Source organism: Gopherus flavomarginatus, chromosome 3 (genome assembly GCF_025201925.1).
Source record: "Gopherus flavomarginatus isolate rGopFla2 chromosome 3, rGopFla2.mat.asm, whole genome shotgun sequence".
Lineage (NCBI taxonomy): Eukaryota > Metazoa > Chordata > Testudines > Testudinidae > Gopherus > Gopherus flavomarginatus.
The window spans coordinates 158,197,814-158,216,213 of record NC_066619.1 but is presented as its reverse complement, the minus strand read 5'-3'; the positions used below and the strand labels follow the sequence as shown (position 1 = coordinate 158,216,213).

At 43.9% G+C, this 18,400-nt stretch overlaps 1 protein-coding gene across 1 annotated transcript in view; it reads left to right on the top strand.

Moving 5' to 3' along the window:
* Positions 1 to 18,400, top strand: part of RASGEF1B (RasGEF domain family member 1B) — a 365,408-nt gene that overhangs the window by 58,138 nt on the left and 288,870 nt on the right. The window contains exon 2 of the mRNA XM_050945154.1: positions 11,874 to 11,921. Within this exon, the coding sequence (XP_050801111.1) occupies positions 11,874 to 11,921 (48 nt within the window). The remainder of the gene's footprint in view (positions 1 to 11,873; positions 11,922 to 18,400) is intronic.

Genomic DNA, 18,400 nt, shown 5'->3' with positions numbered 1-18,400 from the left:
ATCATCCAATAGGCTACAGAGGGGAGACTGTGAACTGAGGTGGAGAGCCTGGGCCTGATGGGCAAGGAGACCAGAAGCCATAGAGGGAAATGGGGGAGGCATAGCTGGGCTGCAGGATGGTGGACGCTGAGATCAGTGGAGGTGCTGTGGGGAGGGGAAGGACTGGGACTGACTAGACAAGGAGACTGGGACTAGGCGTTCATGTGGGAGAAATAGGATAGGGGAAAGACATCTGACAAGGAGTTGGGGTGCAGGGGGAGTACTGGGACTGGCTGGACAAAGAGTAAGACAAGGAGCTGGAGAGGTGATGGTGCAGAGTCTGAGACTGAGTGAGCAGCCCTTGGAGGGAGACTGGAACTAGGAGCCAAGGGAGCACGGGGAGGAGAGAAACAAATTGAGTGAGGAGCCGATGTGGAGAACTGGCATTGCCTGGGCAAGGAGACCAGGGACAATGAGTTGGGACAGAAATGGGGGGACTGGGACTGGATGTAGGGAGAGGGAGAGACTGGGATGGGGGGAAGATTGAGACTTAGCGAGAGAGCCCAGAGAGGGAGATTAAGTCTGGCTGGGCAAAGAAACTGGAACTGGGATGAGAAGCCTGATGGGTGGAGACTGGGACCAGATAGGTGAAAAGAATAGGACTGGGTCAAGGAGCCAGTGGTGGGAAAGAGACAGGAGTAGGACATGAACAAGTTGGAGCGGACAAGGCAGAAGGGGTTAAGCATGGGGGGAAATGTCAGAAGACTGTGCCCACTAGAACACACTCTCCTCAAGGTCCTGGAATGAAGTTCAAAATTTCTTAGTCTCGCCAATCATCTGCTGTCAGTAGATATCTGTGAAACACTCCAGCAAAGTGTGAGTTTGAGAGAGAGACACATAAAAACTTGATATTGTTTTTGAGGAGGTTAATAATTTGCTTGATAAAGTTAATAATGCTGAAGTAATATTCTTGAACTTCTGCAAGGCATTTGACTTGGTACGACAATACTTGGATTAAAAAAATGAGAGCAATACAAAATCAACTGTATTAAACTGGATAGCAGGTCTCAAAATGTAACTGTAAGTGGGGAATCATAACTGAGCAGGTGTTTTTTTTTGTGGGATTCCGTGGAGATTGGTTCTTCCCCTAGGTTATTTTTAACTTCTTTATAAATGACCTGGAGGAAAACATAAAATCATCATTGATAAAGTTTGCAAATGACACAAAAATTGGAGAGGTGGTAAATATGGAGAGGTCATTGATACAGAGCAATGTGGATCGATTGGTAAATGGGAGACAAACAAGCAATGTATTCTAATATGGATAAGTGTAAATGAATCTATCTAGGAACAAAAAATGTAGCCCATAGTTACTCCATCTTGGGTAGCAGTAACTCTGAAAAAGACTTGCAGTCATGAGGGATGACACTGGTTTACAATTTTTGAGAAGTCGTCTGCTCCAGAGATAAAATGTGCTATTTATTATGTATTTTGATGTGCTGAATTCAAATATGACAATTAAAACAACTGGCTACTGTTTCTAAGATATTTAAGTTTTTACATTTTATGTCTATGTATATTGTGTAGATAGTAGAGTTTTAATCATAAATTGTAAACCTAGGTCTTTTCATGTGTTTATGGTTGCTTTACATGATGATATTTCATCTGTCCTGTTTATGGAACACTTTAAAAATCAGCAAAAGGGTTATATAAATAAAATTTATTATGAAACAAAAGGCAAAAAACTATTATGTGCATAGTTTAGTCCTATTCAGTGTCTACTTGGCGCTTCTTGGCTTGTCTCTTGTATTCATTAAATGGAGCATCTCTTGTCACTGTCCAGCAATAGTCTGCAAGCACTGATGGGCTCCATTTGCCCTGATAGCCTGCCAGGAGATTCCACTGCTGTAGTCTGGAGCCCAACAGCTCTGCCTTACTCTTGGGTAGTTCCAAAGCCCTGACAAGGTCATTCAGTTCACCTTGTGTTATGAGGTGTGGTTCAGAGGAGGAGGATGGGAGAAAATGTGGGTCCTGTGACATTGATGGTTCAGGACCAGAAGTTTCCTCCTCTTCCTCTTCCTCGTCTGACTCAAGTGAGAATGATTCTGGTGCATCAGGAACCGGCAGTCCTTCTCCGTGGGGTACTGGGCGTATAGCTGATGGAATGTTTGGATAATGCACAGTCCACTTTTCCTTCTTTGACACACCTTTCCCAACTGGAGGCACCATGCAGAAGTAACAATTGCTGGTATGGTCTGTTGGCTCTCTCCAAATCATTGGCACTGCAAAAGGCATAGATTTCCTTTTCCTGTTCAACCACTGGCCAAGATTTGTTGCACAAGTCTTGCAGCATATGTGTGGGGCCCACCTCTTGTCCTGATCTCCAATTTTGCAGCCAAAATAAAAGTGATAGGCTTTCTTAACCATAGTGGTTATACTGCGCTTTTGTGATGCAAAAGTCACTTCACCACAAACATAGCAGAAGTTATCTGCACTGTTCACACAAGTACGAGGCATCTCTGCTCACTTTGGCTAAACAGAAATGTGTCCCTTTGCAAAATCCAACACTGACAAATAAGAGAGCACGACACTGTATGGTTTCTAGAGCTGATATAGGGCAATTTGTTCAGCAGAGTGATGTAAGCTTCGTTATGATTGCATCATCCATGACTTCTGGGAATAACATGATGCAATTCATATCATGTGTGACGCAATACCAGCTTCAGATTGCATCATTCATTGTTTTGCCTAAAAGCAAGTACTGTCCAAACCCAGTCATAGATTTATTCATAGATCCAGTCAAAGATGTATTTTAGTCATTTCTGGTTTAAATTGAGATCCCTTCCCTTTATAACTCACTTATCCTCCACCATTCCCAAGTCAAGGGTCGTATATACTGACCCAATAGCATATCTTGAAAACTAGAGCCAATCAACAATTTTAAGCATCATTTTCGTTCTCAGTGACCCAGAATTAGTAAAGTTGGACTACATTTATTTCAGAAGCATTTTGGCTGTAGAGCAGTGTGATCAGTTGAATATGGGCTCTAACACTGTGGCCAAAAGGGCTAACTTGGATGCATGAACAGGAATCTTGAATTGGAATGGAGAGTTGGTTTACCTCTGTGTTTGGCAGAGGGGTGACCACTGTTGGAATACTGTGTTCAGTTTTTGGTGCTCATGATTCAAGAAGGATGTTGATAAATTGGAGAGGATTCACAGAGGAGCCACAGGCGTGATTAAAGGATTGGAAAGCATGACTTAAAACGATTGAATTCTTTGAGTCTATCTATGTAGTTTAACAAAGAGAAAGTTAATGGATAATGGGCTCTTCAGTCTAGCAGATGAGGTGTAATGTGATTTAGTGTCTGAAAGTTGAAGCTAGATCTATTCAGATTGGAAATAAGATATACATTTTTAAGAGTGAGAGTAATTAACCATTGGAACAATTTACCAAGGATAATGGTGGATTCTTCCTCATTGGCAATTTTTAAAATCAAGATTGGATGTTTTTTCTCAGAGATATGCTCTAGTTCAAACAGGAATTATGTTGAGGAAGTTCTTTGGCCTATGATGTACTGAAGGTCTGAATAGAAGATCACAGTGGTCCCTTCTGGCCTCGGAATGTGTGAATCTATGAATCTTACCCTTTGGCTATCTTAACTGTTCTGATTATAATATCTCTGGGCAGATGCTGTCTCATATTTTGCATATGTACATTCCCTAGTAAAATGAGTCCTGGTCTAATTTGGGGTCTGTAGTCAGGGGTTCTCGCAACAAAATTTTTGGTGGCCTCGGAGAATGGCCACCAACTCTTGCTGGTGGCCACTCTGACAATTTTTTCTATAATATTTAATTAACTTTAGGAAAAACAAATAAATATGCACGTATATGTCCAAATCATTGTAATTTATTCATGTAGGGTGTTTTTTTTTCCAGACTCAATAAAGTACAGTCGTTTCTTTTTTATTTGACCTAAACAGACTAGAAACACAAATAAGATGCTTTGCACATTCTTGTCTCTTTTTGTTGTTTCTTTGGCTTTTTGGTTGTTTTTTAAAAAAAGCCTGATAGCCAGTAAGTTTGCTGCTGCGAAAAGTAATATTTGTATGTTTGTTAATATTGCTTTTCACAGCCTCCCAGTTAGCTAGTAAGTCTGCTGTGAAAAGTGATATTAACAAACATACAAATGTCAATTTTCACAGCAAACTTACTCAGTTCTGGCAAACGAGGGGACAAATTAAGCCCTGGATGGGGAGGTGGGTAGGGAGACAGCAGGGGCCAGGAGTGAAGGAGGGATGGATGTGTGGCCATGGAGGCAGCAGGGGCCAGGGGTGATGAGGGGAGACGGTGAGCCAAGGGCCAGCACCGGCCGCAGAGTGGCTGGGGTCCAGGGCCAGAACCCAAAGACCCATGACTGGATACTGCCCCCTGCCGCCCAGGCTGAAGCCCGAAGGCTGAGCCTCACTGCCCCAAGGAAGGTGGGGCACTCACTGGCTGTCAGTCCCTCTGGTGTTTGTGGCTCCAGAGGGGGGCAGGGCCCAACCCCTGCTGGTGGCTTTGGTGGAGGCTCCAGTGCTTTGCCGCCGATCCCCGTGCCCACACAGCTGTCATGGCCACAAAAAAAGCCTCTGGTGGCCACATCTGAGAAACTCTGCTCTAGGTGGTACTGTGTAATACAAATAATGAGATTGTTTGTTTGACCTCTGCAGTTCTTGCGCCATTTTTAAAATGCTTTGTCGTACAGCAATAACTTGTCTGTCTCCACTCAGGGAACAATTTTGGGCCCTCCTTGCAATCAATTAAAAACCTATTCATTCCTGTGGATGGCATGCACAGACTGCAGTGCCTAATGGATAAAACCTGGGCCTTATATCACAAAAATTGTGACTTGAAATTCAGTGATGGAGGGGGGGAATTATATTTTCATTACAAATTCTTCCTGATTTTTATTCTGCCAGCAGTCAAATAGATCACTATATTCTCACCACTTAATTGTTCTTATCAAGCAAAAATACTCTGCATTTGATTGGATTGGGATTTATCTGAATGAATTGCAGTCATCTGAAGTGTTGAATGTTTCCTGTTCAAGGAGATGTCTCTGCTGTCTTGAGGCTGAGGAATGAACACTCTGCAGGTGACATTTCAATAATTTAAAATACATTAAACGTTTGACAGTACGAGAAAGGGAGCAGGATTGCTATTTATGGTTATACCTCAGGAAGAGGCAATACTTCCTCCAAAGAGCGTGAAAAAGCTCAGTCATGCTCATTAGCCTGCCTCCCCACTGTGCAAGTCGGCCTGGGGGGGAAGGGTGAGGTCACAGCAATGCAGAAAGAACAGCGGTGAGGATTCCTGCTGCAATGAGAGTACCTCTGCAGCTCTGCCTGGTGGGTTTTTTTGTTTTTTTTAAAGGAATTCTGATGTGTATTGTGGCAGTGTCTTGGAGCCCCAGTCCTAGATCGGAAGCAAATTGTGCTAGATAAGAACTAGAATTAGATAAGTTCATGGAGGATAGATCCATCAATGGCTATTAGCCAGGATGGGGTGGAATGCAAAGCCATGCTCTGAAGTGTCCCTAGCTTCTGTTTGCCAGAAGCTGGGAATGGGTAAAGGGGGATGGATCACTTGATGATAACCTGTTCTGTTCATTCTCTCTGAAGTACTTGGCTGGTGTTGGATGCTGGGATAGATGGACCTTTGGTCTGACTCAGTATGGCTATTCTTATGGACTCTAGACTTTAAGGTCAGAAGGGACCATTATGATCTTCTAGTCTGACCACCTGCACAACACAGGTCACAGAATCTCACCCACCCACTCCTGTATCAAACCCCTGGCCTATGTCTGAGTTATTGAAGTCCTCAAATCATGCTTTAAAGACCTCAAGGTGCAGAGAATCCTCCAGCAAGTGACCCATGCCCCATGCTGCAGAGGAAGGCGAAAACCTCCAGCATCTCTGCCAATCTGCCCTGGAGGAAAATTCCTTCCCGACCCCAAATATGGCGATCAGTTAAACCCTGAGCATGTGGGCAAGACTCACCAGCCAGCACCCAGGAAAGAATTCTCTGTAGTAACTCAGATCCCACCCCATCTAACATCCCATCACGGACCATTGAGCAAGGCACTATACAAACACAGAACGAAAAGATGGCTTCTGCCCCAAAGAGCTCACAGTTTCCTTCTTGTTGGGCACCTGTCTCACAAATGCAGAGGTGCTGCAACTCCAGAGCACACTTGAATTTAATATAGTCTTCCACTTCATGTCTAGCATTTATGCACTAATTTCATCTTCCAAGTACTTCACAGACATTAATGACTAAATGATGCTCCCGTGAGGTCGGTGAAGGCAGAAGTATTGGTTTTCACAATTTACTGATGAACAGTTGAGGCCAAGGGGTTAAACAGCTTGTGGAATGGCACAGAGGAAGCTAACAGCAGAGTTGGGATTTGAAGCTGGAAGCTCCTGGCTCCTGGTCTGTGCTCACACTGCTAGCCTACTCCTTTCTATACGTCTGATGCTGGTGGGACATTCTCTGAGCTGTGCCTTGCTCTGGGTGCACGACTGAGACTGTAGCAAGGAACATTAATGCCAGAATGTTTTTCTCTCTCCCCCGCTGTACAACACAATGGGCAATACTATTGGATGCTGCCCCTGTTCTCCAACACTATTTGCTTTTAGGTTCACTAGCAAGTACATAATAAAACACCTGCTTACTAGAGAAGGACAATAGTGTATGGGGTACTGTGGATCCAACTGCAGGTTACTCATCTCCAAGAGCATGCCATTTGCTTTGCTTTGAGCCCAAATTCTGACTTCTGCTATGCATGCATAATTTCCATTACAGTTCGTAGGAATTTCATGCACGTATCATGGCCCGAAGTGGCTGGGGGTGGGTAGGGAATTAAAAGGTTCCATTAGAGAGAGCCCACAGCACAATGAGGAGGAATGGTTTTGGTCCTCACCCTTCTTGTTCAGTTATCCTTCACTAGCTTCTGGGTTCTTTCATGCAACCTTTTTTTTTTTTTTAACTTTAATTAAACTCTCTCTCGGCTTTGGAAGCTCTTAATTGCTTAGGAAAGACATTTTGATTGCTCACTAGGCTTCCCCAGTGGCATTCATGCCTCTTGTTAGAAACACGTGGGTTTGCATAGGCCATGTAGTAAGTGAACAGGGCAACTTTTCTGCCTGCCCACCCACATTTGGAAAAACTGTTCACTTTGTGGAAAGGACTTCTTCAGATGCGAGGAATCATTCTACAGGTGCTGGAGGCAGGGATGGGGTGGAAGCAAAGGTGGCTTTTTGGTGCCATGAAGAGGCCTGCCCAGCCCCTGGCATAAATTAGAACGCACTATAATTTACACTTTGTTCCCATGGTGCTCTGTAGGCCCTGACGAGCAGAGACTCTTGTAGCGCGAGGTACTCTGGTGTGCTGGAGACTGGAAGGAGGGATGGTGTAGGGTCCTCACATCAGCTCCACAGCAGCTGAGGGTGTATGCTGGGCAGGGGTTTTCAGAGAGTCATTTCCACCTACTTAAAGGCCCTTTTTTGTTGCCCGAGCAACATGTTTTTTCCGATATTCAGCATACCCCAATTTCTTCCTACTGGCCCAGCTGATGCTGCTGAATTCTTTATGCCATGTATGGTAGAGATTGGGGGGCAGGGCAAGGGCTAGAAGGCTGATAATCAAGACTGATGTGGCAGGTGATGGGTGACAATGACCTCTGCCTGTCTTACAGAGGAGGATGCACGTGTCCGCCATTTCTAATGCAGGTGCACAGCCTGGAGGGTCTGATTTAGATAGTGCTGCTTTTCACTCTTGGCTTCATGTCAGTACCATTACAGTAGAGCTGGGTAATAAAGCCCAGGCGTTTTCAGCTGATGCTCTCAGAAAGCTGCTGGGGGTCTGTGACTGAGTCTGTGGCTCCCTCCTTCCCAATATTTCTGTACAGGAATACACTGAATCTGATTTGATTCAACTTCCCATAACCCTCTTAGATTTCTCCTCTTGTAGTTTCCTTCTATCTCACTTTGTGTCTTCTCCATCCAGTTCCAAACTTTCCTCACATTGCCTTGGAGTTACTGTGCTTGAGGCTTCCTAGGTAATATTTCATGCAGACTTTGTGATTTTGGATAATACTAAGCATTAGTCTCCAGGACATTAATTATCCATAAATGTGTGTGAATCCAGAATACATTAGTCTCCTATCCTGGACTTTTACATGCACTGAATTCATCATTAAATAATACTGTACAAACAGCGCCTCCCATCCCTTTACTACAAAGTTATTCATAGATACAAGAGGTTGCATGCTTCAGCAAATGGCATGTTAAAGAGAGGGATGTTTAGCAGAGATATAGGCAGTTCAGATCACTAGTAATTTATATGCCAGTGAAACTAAACTATTCAAATGCCTGCAGCCCTTGGTGCCCTATCTCTAGGGATGAGCTACTCTGTGAACGAATACAGGTTACTGAGGTTATCTTTATTAAAAATTATACGTATGCAATTGTACAGTCCTGGTGGATATTCAGATTTTTTATCAGAATAATCATATTTGGTATAATGGATACCGCATAATAAGTGACACACCTACAGCTAGACTATTATCAGTACATTATTTACTCATGATAACTGTGCTTACTGAACATTCCTTTCAGTTAATTTTCTACTTAGATTTTGCGGGTTGGACAGCCATAAACAGTAACTCTGTGGATAGCTGTCAAAATGTCTTAAAGGGCAGCTCTTTCACAAAGAGTAAAGCAGTGATGGCACTCCTTACTTCCAGTCTTCAGGAATAATGTGGCAGCAGTACCAGACATTACTTACTTTTGCTTAAAATTTGTGAATCTTTTTACAAAAAATTATGCAAGAAGTAATTGCCCTCATCCTCCAAAAATTTCAATTTTCATGTAAAATTTCAGGGGATTGAAAAATGTATTTGCCGTGAAGCATGTGGAAACCTGTACGGCTATTTTTGCACTTGAGAATTTTGGAAAAGCTCTTCGAGCTAGAGATGGCTGAAAGCTGCTTGGTCTAGGATATAATGTAGGGCTAGGAATCAGGAGATTTTGAGTTCTCTTCCCACCTCTGTCCCTCGCTGGAGTTAATATTAACAAGCCTATGGTGTATAGCACTTTAGAAGCATTTGTTGTGAAGTAAGTAAATATAATCAGTCTTATTTCACTATGAGGAAATGAACGCGAAGAGGTTATATCACCAAGGTCCTGTAATGAGTCAGGCATCCTAACCATGATTAAAATCCCCTGACTTATTATCCTATGTCTAGTCCACCAGACCACAGTGCTCCCAGGCCTAGCAAATCACTTGATGGAAAACTTGCTCCTATATGCAATGAATTAAGTGCAGGAGCAAAGGGATCCCACCACTGACTGGTCTTAATACTATTATGGCAGGAATCACTGGAGCTGTTATATAGTCTTACCAGTTATATTTCTTAATTGACAAGCTCAGTTCATTCTGAAGAAATGTTGTGGTGTTAGTTTTATGATGCAGGATCTTTGCTGTCTGCCTTAACCAGAATCAATTCCTGGGGCAGAGTCAATTCCTGGGAACTGAGCAGTGGCATGATAGTCCTGGAAAAAAGGATTGCCTATGTGCCATTGTGACCACCTCTGTTCCAAGACTGGTGTATATAGTGTAATCAAACAAAGCTGCATTAAGAATATATCCAGACTCCAAGCCATTGATTTCTCTTTCCATGAGAAGCCAACCTGTGAGGCCTGACATCTGCTACTGTTTGACAGAAAATAGACAACACTATACACGTACGCACTGTAGCAATGTAGAATGACTATTTAGTAGGTAAATTAAATCAATTTTCATTTTCCTTCAGTTTACAAAACTGCTCTGGTTTTATGGAATTTTTACCAACTCAAAAACCAGGGGCATTTCACTGGGGTGGGGTGGGGGGGAGCGTGCGTTTAATATGTCACCCAGCTCTTGTTAGGGCAGTTGTTGCTGCTTCCTTCTTCTCTAATTACTGCCTTGTTTCTGGTTAAACGAGGACTGAAATAGAGCTACTTGCAGCGTGCAAAGTTAAGCACATGTAGACGTTTTTGCAGGATTGGGGCCTATATAAGTAACACAGGTGGTAGAGGTCTGGGATTTTTTGGAGTGCCAGGTCCTGGATGCTGTCACTGACAATTACACAAGACTTTGCATCTGGAGCATAAGTGATGGCCAAAAATACTTAGCAGCTGTGAAATTGTTACAGGTTCTTGCACAAATGGCCCGTGAGCTTATTACATAATCCAAAATGAGAAAGGAAGGCGGTGTTCTTGTATGCAGTTACATAGTACTGAAGGAAAGAACAACTGGTTTGGGGGAAAAAAAATAATTATTATAATACCATCTCTCAACCACACACACATCAAACATACTTTAAGTGTTTGCCTAATTCCGTGGAGACAGTGTCACATCTATCCAAATGCAGAAAATCTCAGCAAAGGTGAAATTCAGTCTTGGGACGTATGCACGTAACCTCCATTGAAGTTGGGGGACGTTGTAGAGATGTACTTGGGCAGAGCTTGATCCTATGATAGTAATAGTCTAAAATTATTACTATAGATTAGAGCAGTGGCTCTCAACCTTTCCAGACTCCTGTACTCCTTTTAGGAGTCAAATTTGTCTTGCGTACCTCCAAGTTTTACCTCACTTAAAAATGACTTGCTTACAAAATCAGACACACAAATACAGAAGTGTCACAGCACACTATTACTGAAAAATTGCTGACATTCTCATTTTTCCATATAATTTCTAAAATAAATCAATTGGAATATCAATATTGTCCTTACATTTCAGATCCTGATCTTCAGGGTGGGTTTGTTTGGTTTTTTTGAGATGTGCAGTGATGTTGTATGCAGTGCATCTGAGATTCCACTCTCCTGATGTTGCTTTTCCTTGCACCAGTTAAAGGGGGTGCCGATAATTGTTTCCACTGCCTGGCGAGATCTTGATTTTCTGTTACTTATTGTTTCCTTAAAGGAAAATCTGAGAACAGTGTCAGTCACCTGAAAAATCATTTGGGGCTTCAGAGTGGGGCCTGGCATGATGGGCATATTGAGTATCTGATCCCGTTGCAACAGCGTGAGGATTGATGATGACCCTGATATCTCCACACTTCCTCTGTGTTTAAATGTGGTACAGGCAGTAGGAGTGAAGATTTAGGCAAGAGACTTTAAACCAGGAGAAGGGCTGATCCTGCAGCCCTTATGCAGGGAAGACCTTGCCTGATGTCACTGGGATAAATCCTGGGGAATGTAACAAAGATTATGTGCAAGGGCTTTTATCTGTGCAGTGGGCAGGCTGTCCAGGCAACAGAGACATGGCAACTCTGACAGGGCATTGAAGCGGGGAGATGGAGGAACTTAGGAAGTGACTCACTCCTACCCCAATACAAGGGTTTTGCCCAGTAGTTCTGTGCTGTGCACGACTCCACTGGCTACACCCCTTCCTCTTCCTAGGTTGCCCACGTCTTCCTCCTGTGTAAGGCACTTTTGATTACCTGCCATGGAGATATGGAAGCAGTGGACAGAGAATTCCTCTGGATGGGGACTGTGCTAGTTGTGCATAGTCATACAGCTAGTACACCACTTTTAAGCTGCCTTTGGGTTTTATACACGCACATTGAGGCACCTCTGGTTTTGGCTCTCGGATGAATGATGGCTGAATTGAGGTCTTGGGACAGATTTTCCAAAGCGCTCAGCATCTAGCCACTTTTATTAAGAACAATGGGAGCTGCTGGGTTCTGAACATTTCTCATCATCAGGCCCATGATGTCTGAACAAGGTATTACTCTAGTGTGTTAGCCTCCTTCCCCCCACCCTCAACTAATTTAGTCTTGATGCCCCTCTCTTTCTTTTTGTTTTGTAGTCCAGAAGTCAGTCCCGTATTGGCCTGAAGCAAAGCACCAAGCAGAAGGTATGTTAATTCTTTTGCTCAATACTATGTCCGTCTTGTTCCTTAGTTTATAATGGATGCATAGATTTCAAGAGAGAAGAATTTCTGGTTTTCATGGTTACACTCTACAAAGATACGTGGGGAAATAATGGAGAATTCTTTCAGCCAAGTAGATTTTACGTGGAGAAGATGCTAGGGTTTAGGATCCCCCCACCACCTGCTGTTTTCCCATGATTAGTGGCTATACCATTTAATCTCTAGAGCATTTCTGAGAAAATTAATGAAGAATGATTACCTCACGCTGCCTAGTGCAGCAGCTCAATAGGTCACATGGAGTCACACTGAAAAACAGCCTGGAAGAATTCTCTTGGAGCCTTTGATATACCAAGTGCTCAGCTGTGATGTTCAGACGCAGTTTGTGTCCCTGTCAATCCTGACCAGTTACCAATAACTAAGAGTTAACAGGAGTGTTCTATTGATCATATCTTGATCCCCACAGAATGGACAAAATGAGTTGTGGGAGGTAGGATGCTGAATAGTTGGAAAAAGAGGAAGGACTGTACTTGAGAGGGCTAAATGAAAAGGGCTTTTACTTGTTCCACAAAGTGGATGAGACAGGTAGAAAGTGTGGTGTGCAGGAGGTGAGGAGGCTGCCCTTCCTAGGTGATCAGTGTTTTGGGGAGCTGATAGGTTTTCTGAGGTCAGGAGTCAGATTCTGTGTGTGTGTGTGTGTGTGTGTGTGTGTGTGTGTGTGTGTGTCTGCGCGCACACACACAAAAAGCACTCTCCTACACCTTTAGTGGCACCTGCCCTGGGAGAAACATGTATCCCTGGAAGAAGCCAGGCAACAAAGACCCAGTCCCTAGGGTTACATGACACAGGAACAGCTCTCTTTGAAAACTGGGCTCTATACAACTCCCACCTTCTGAGGCTCCCTGGAAGATGTGGTGGAAGAGTGCATGACCCAGAGTGGTTCAACTCCCTGGTGGGCGCGTAGAATGGGGTTGGAAAACTTGTGCCTGGCCTCAGATGTTCAGTGTTTTATATCTTCTTTTTCTCACCCTGATGCATCTTTGCACGCACAAGGAGCAGTACAGCACTGCCATTCATTCCTGTTTATGGCTTGTTCCTCCATTAAGCCCAGCCTCATTTTGTCCCAAATACATTTTAAATTTATACATTAAAAATAGTATTTTCAATATAAGGTGAGGTTTTTTTGGGAGGGGTGTCTGACTCTCGTAACAGTATCTTCTGCCATTATTTATTTGTATTCCAGTAGTGCCTGAGGACCCCAAATGAGATCAGAGCACCACTGTGCATACACAGTAAGAGCTTGTAACTCTTTGGACCAGGGATTGTTTAAACAGGCAAGACAAAGGGAGGAGTAAAGAAGTATTATCATCCCCATTTTACACATGGAGAACTGAGGCCCAGAAACATTTCTGCATGTACTGCACACTACTCACTAATTTTCATTTTTTTATAAAAAGTCATTTTTAATCTGTAACATGCCAATAAAATGGGCACTGTAACCTATCAAGACAATGGAAAGAAACATCTGTTTGCAAATGCCATTTTGCTCTAGTAAACTGGTGTGCAATATGGGTGGAACCGTATTTATTTTTCCAAGTTTTATTGTTACCATCAGGATAGGAATCGTTTTGTTTTATTGATTTAATATATTCAGAGATGCATGTACTGGAAAGTCACTAGCTAAGACATTTTGACTCTGGAACTTGACTGATTTGTTGTGATATTGATTCTGCGTTCCATTTTTCGTCTGTAAAATCAGACCCATTCTGACCTTGTCTCATTCTTGATTCCCACACAGTGAACAGAGCTCTGTTTTTAAATCAGATTTTAGATAGGGGGAATTGTACTCATTTTGGTTCAAGCACAAGCTTACTGATTTGTGGTTCAAGGCTTTTCAAACGCTGTTAATCTAAGCAGAGGAACAAGATGACCAAGCTTTTAAGAAGTTTTGATCTCTGATCTTCCCTCCAGCTTTACTTTAATCTTATCAAGTATATTCCCGCTGTATATTGGGAAGCTTGAAAGGATCTGTTCTGAACAAATTTTATTAGATGCTCTATTATTTCCAAACCAGATGTCTTGGGAGGGTGGGGGTTGGGGATAGAGGTGTACAACGGATACATATGGTTAAAAAGCAGAACCTCCACTCTGAAGCCCTGTGAATTTGTGGTCTGGATTTGAATTCTTATAACTCACTAGTGTGGCATTGGTTCTGACTGAGTAGGAACCTGTCTTTGGTCTTTTTCAGATATAACCATAATCTAGCAACTCTGGGCTGGATCCTTTTTTAGTGTAAAATGGCATAATACCTCTGAAGTTCAATTTACATGAGCTAAGGCTCTGTCCAAATATCCTCACCAAATTCTTCTGAGTGTGGATAGTCTCAAAAGAATAACTGATCTAATAAGATTTCTAAAAATTTAGCACACAAACTTGGAAGTTCTTCTTGCAAGATTTTAGCCTTGCCAACCTGAACCCAAACTCAAGATCATATTTGGCTTCCAACCACAGAACCTAATCCTAATCTATATCGAAAACTGGAGTGAAAAAACACCACCTTGAACTATGAAAGGGAGAATTGATTGGAATAAAACCTACCTGGGAAGAGTAGGGCTTGTACCTGAAGAAGGAAACAGAAATTCAATCAGGTGCCCTAAACAACCCAGTTAGCAAATATTTTTAGTTTATGTTTAAATTAGCTGGTGCCCTAGACCTGTAACTCAAAGACAGTTGTTGGGCTGATTAATTTTCTTCACACTTAGTAGAACTCTTCTTCTTTGACTTTTGAGTAACCCTGACAATTTTTAAGTCAAACCACTTTTGCAAATCAAAGTCTAATGATGGTTAAAAATTGGGCTTTGGAAGAAATAAAGATATCTCTTCATAGTTCTGTGTTATGAGAAGTGACACTCTTGAGACTCACACAATGTACTACTTTTGTGTGGTTAAAAATAGTTATCCAGAAAAACATGAGCTAAAATTCAGATTGCCTCTCAGTGGTAGTAATTCTTAACACTTCTTTTCAAAGCAATGTAAAGCTTCTAGTTAATTAATCCTTACACATCCTGGTGAGGAAGCATGACCAACACTCATTTAAAGATGAAAATGAAGTAAAAAAATTAAGGCACATTTTCCACACAATGGCTACTGATTTTAGGCGCCCAACTTCAGACACTTTCAATCAGAATCGCCAAATGCTTTCAACTGCAGCTGAAATCGATGAACCCCCGAAGAAGTCCTCAGCACCTCAGAAAATTAGGTCTTAAATATCTCAGGTTCGTTGCCCAAATATTAATGCAGCCCAGATCACTGGCCACTTTGAACCTAAGGGACTTGCTACAATAGAGAGTCTGTCTGAAATTGAATTAGAACTGTGGCCTTGGTTGCTATTGCTGTGTTGAGATCTCTAGATCAGTCTCGTCCCAGCACTCAATGGATATCCAAATTGCATTACCCAGTCCCAGTTCTACCGCATGTTTCCATGTCAAAGTGAATCCATTCTGCTATTAGCCCATTGGGCCAGTAGAGGGTTCTTTGCCATCCTGAGCTCTCTAATGCTAAAAGCAATTCAGTGGCGCTAGAAGAATATGTAATCAGGCTAGGTCCCACACTAAGTTCCTGATGTGTTCCTTGCCCCTCCTTCCACAGTTCTGCTCAGTAATTATGGCAACAGCCTGTTTTAGGTAGATTATACCCCCTACAACATTAACAAAGGGGAGTTGTGCTCTTGTAACTCTTGTGAGACCCAAGGCAAGAAGCGGATTACTCTAAACTGATTATTCTAAACTTGTACATTGTGCTTATAGGGTTCTTCCCTTCCTCCTAACTGTTTGTTCAAAGATCCCTTCTGCTTTTTCAGGGCCTGGGCTTGTGCGGTGGCTTCATGGGGAGCTAAGCGAGCTCAGCACCTTACAAGATTAAGCCCTCAGTTCCTTAAGGTCATATTATCATAGACTATCAGGGTTGGAAGGGACCTCAGGAGATCATCTAGTTCTACCCCTGCTCAAAGCAGGACCAATCCCCATTCTGTCTCTCATTAAGAGCTAGGAGAATACTGTTGCCCCTTTTTGATCCAAGTGGCTAGTCAAAGTTGAGTCCTGTGCAGCGGCGTGCAGAGAAATAAAAATCTGTCTGCTTTTGGAGGGGCATTTTCTGGAGGAGCTGCCTCTCCTGGCTTTGGCCCTGGCCCGCATAGAGCTGGCTCCCACTCCCTCTCCCATGGCCCCAGGCTGGAAGAGCTGTCATCTCCCACCCCATCTCAGGGCTGAGGAACTGGCACTTCCTGCTATGGTAGGTGGAGCTGGCTCTCCTCTCTCTCCACCCCTGCCGCCCCGGGGCTGGTAGAGCTGGTTCTTCCCCGGCGGTGGCAATGGAGGCGGCCAGAGGAGCTATTTTTTGCTATTGCGGCTCTCCCTCCCTGCCTCTGCAGCCCTGGGGTCGGAGGAGTTTGCTCTTCCCATTCCAGCCCCAGAGGAGTTCTGTGCTGACTGCGGGGGCGGCGGCAGGGAGGAAGGCTGTGCTCCTGGTTTCCCCCTCCCCACGCATACCTCTGGTCCTGCGAATGTTCCAGAAGGGGATAGAAATTGATAGTCTGGTGTTTTCCTTGATTTAATGTTGTTAGTTTACAAGAAATATATCAGGGTCTCCTTCTCCAAATGCCGGGGGAATCGGAAACAAAGGAATAGTTTCTTAGCTTCCAGCCCCAAGCCTCTTTAGCTAATACCAGACCAAAAAAACCTCTTTGTAGCTTTTTTCCAGGGTCATATACTGTCCCCACAGGTTGCTGCTTGGCTTGCTTGCTTTTTGCCTGCATCCAGGGGCTGCTCTAGACATTTTGCCGCCCCAAGCAGGGCGACATGCTGCGGGGGTGCTCTGCCGGTCACCGGGAGGGTGGCAGACGGCTCTGGTGGACCTCCCGCAGGCACGCCTGCGGAGGGTCCGCTGGTCCCGCGGCTTTGGTGGAGCACCGGAGCTGCGGGACCAGCGGACACTCCGCAGGCGTGCTTGGGGCAGTATGCTGCAGGGGGGCGCTCTGCCGGTCGCTGGAAGGGTGGCAGGTGGCTCCGTTGGACCTCCCGCAGGCACGCCTGCGGAGGGTCCGCTGGTCCCACGGCTCCAGTGGTCCACCAAAGCCGCGGACCCAGTCCACCGGAGCCGCCTGCCGCCCTCCTGACGACCAGCAGAGTGCCCCCTGCATCTCTTTATCTTCTGTTTGTCTCAGTTTGTCTTTTTAGATGCACACACTCAACTACCCATGTGGGCATGAAACTGAGTGGAACCCACTGCCTGCGTTGGTAATTTCTGGGCAGACTCTCTTTGGCCTTATTTTAGATGTGTCCCCTTCAGTGTTGCTTACAGCTATCTGAAGTGAAAGACATGGTCTCACATAATTATTATTAACAGGGTTTTAATTCACCCATAAAAAGGTTGTACCCAGCTCAGAACAACTTAAGACTTCTTCACTAAAACTTGCTTGGATAGGAAAGGAAAGTTCTGTGTGTGCATTCCCCTTTTGTGTTCCTTTCCCATGAATATCTCAGTGAATGAGTTACGAGGTAGCATTGTTCACTGGGAAATTTGAATTTGCAGTTTGAACATTCTGAATTTGCAAACATAAATATTTGCACCAGACACCTAATTTTCTGGTACACTTATTCAGTCAAGGAGCAGAGACAACAGCATGGATCGTATTAATGCTGCCTAATAATCGCTCCAGACTCACACAAAGAAAGATATTTAATTTAAACCCTTAACAGGTCAGTTTTCTGCTTCGTATCTTCAGTCCCTTGTTGTCACAAGTCCTCTAGTCCATAGTTTCTCAGCCAGGGATCTGAGGCCCCCTTGGGGAGCTATGAGCATGGCCGGTGTTAGACTTGCTAAGCCAAGGGCAGAAAGCTGAAGCCCTGCCGCACAGGAGTGCAGCCCTGGGCCACAAGCCCCAACATCTGGGGCTGAAGCTGAAGCCTGAGCAGCTTAGCTTTGTGGTGCCCCCTGTGGCATGTGGCCCAACATAACTGCCCAGCTTGCTACCCCTTAACGCCAGCCCTGGCTTTTATATGGAGAAAAACAGTTGTGTGGCATAGGTGGGCCATGGAGTTTTTTAGCATGTTGGGTCGGGGGCCTCAGAAAGAAAAAGGTTCAGAACCGCTATTCTAGTCTTCTCTTCCTTCCCCCCCGCCCCCCGCTTTGCTCCCACTTCCAGTCCTGTCATACTTACTCCTCTGCTTTAGTCACTACATGGCATCACTGCTCACACCAATACTACATATGTGACTCATGCTCAATCAAAATCAGCCAACAAGTCTTCAATTTAAAACATTGCATAACCACAACAAACTGCTTATGAACAATTTGCAGAGCGGGAACAAACCATAGAAATTATTCAGTGAATAATTTTGAATGATGAATACATTCAGCTACATAAGCTGCTTACAGATAATTTGTGAACAAAAACAAGCTAAAGTCCT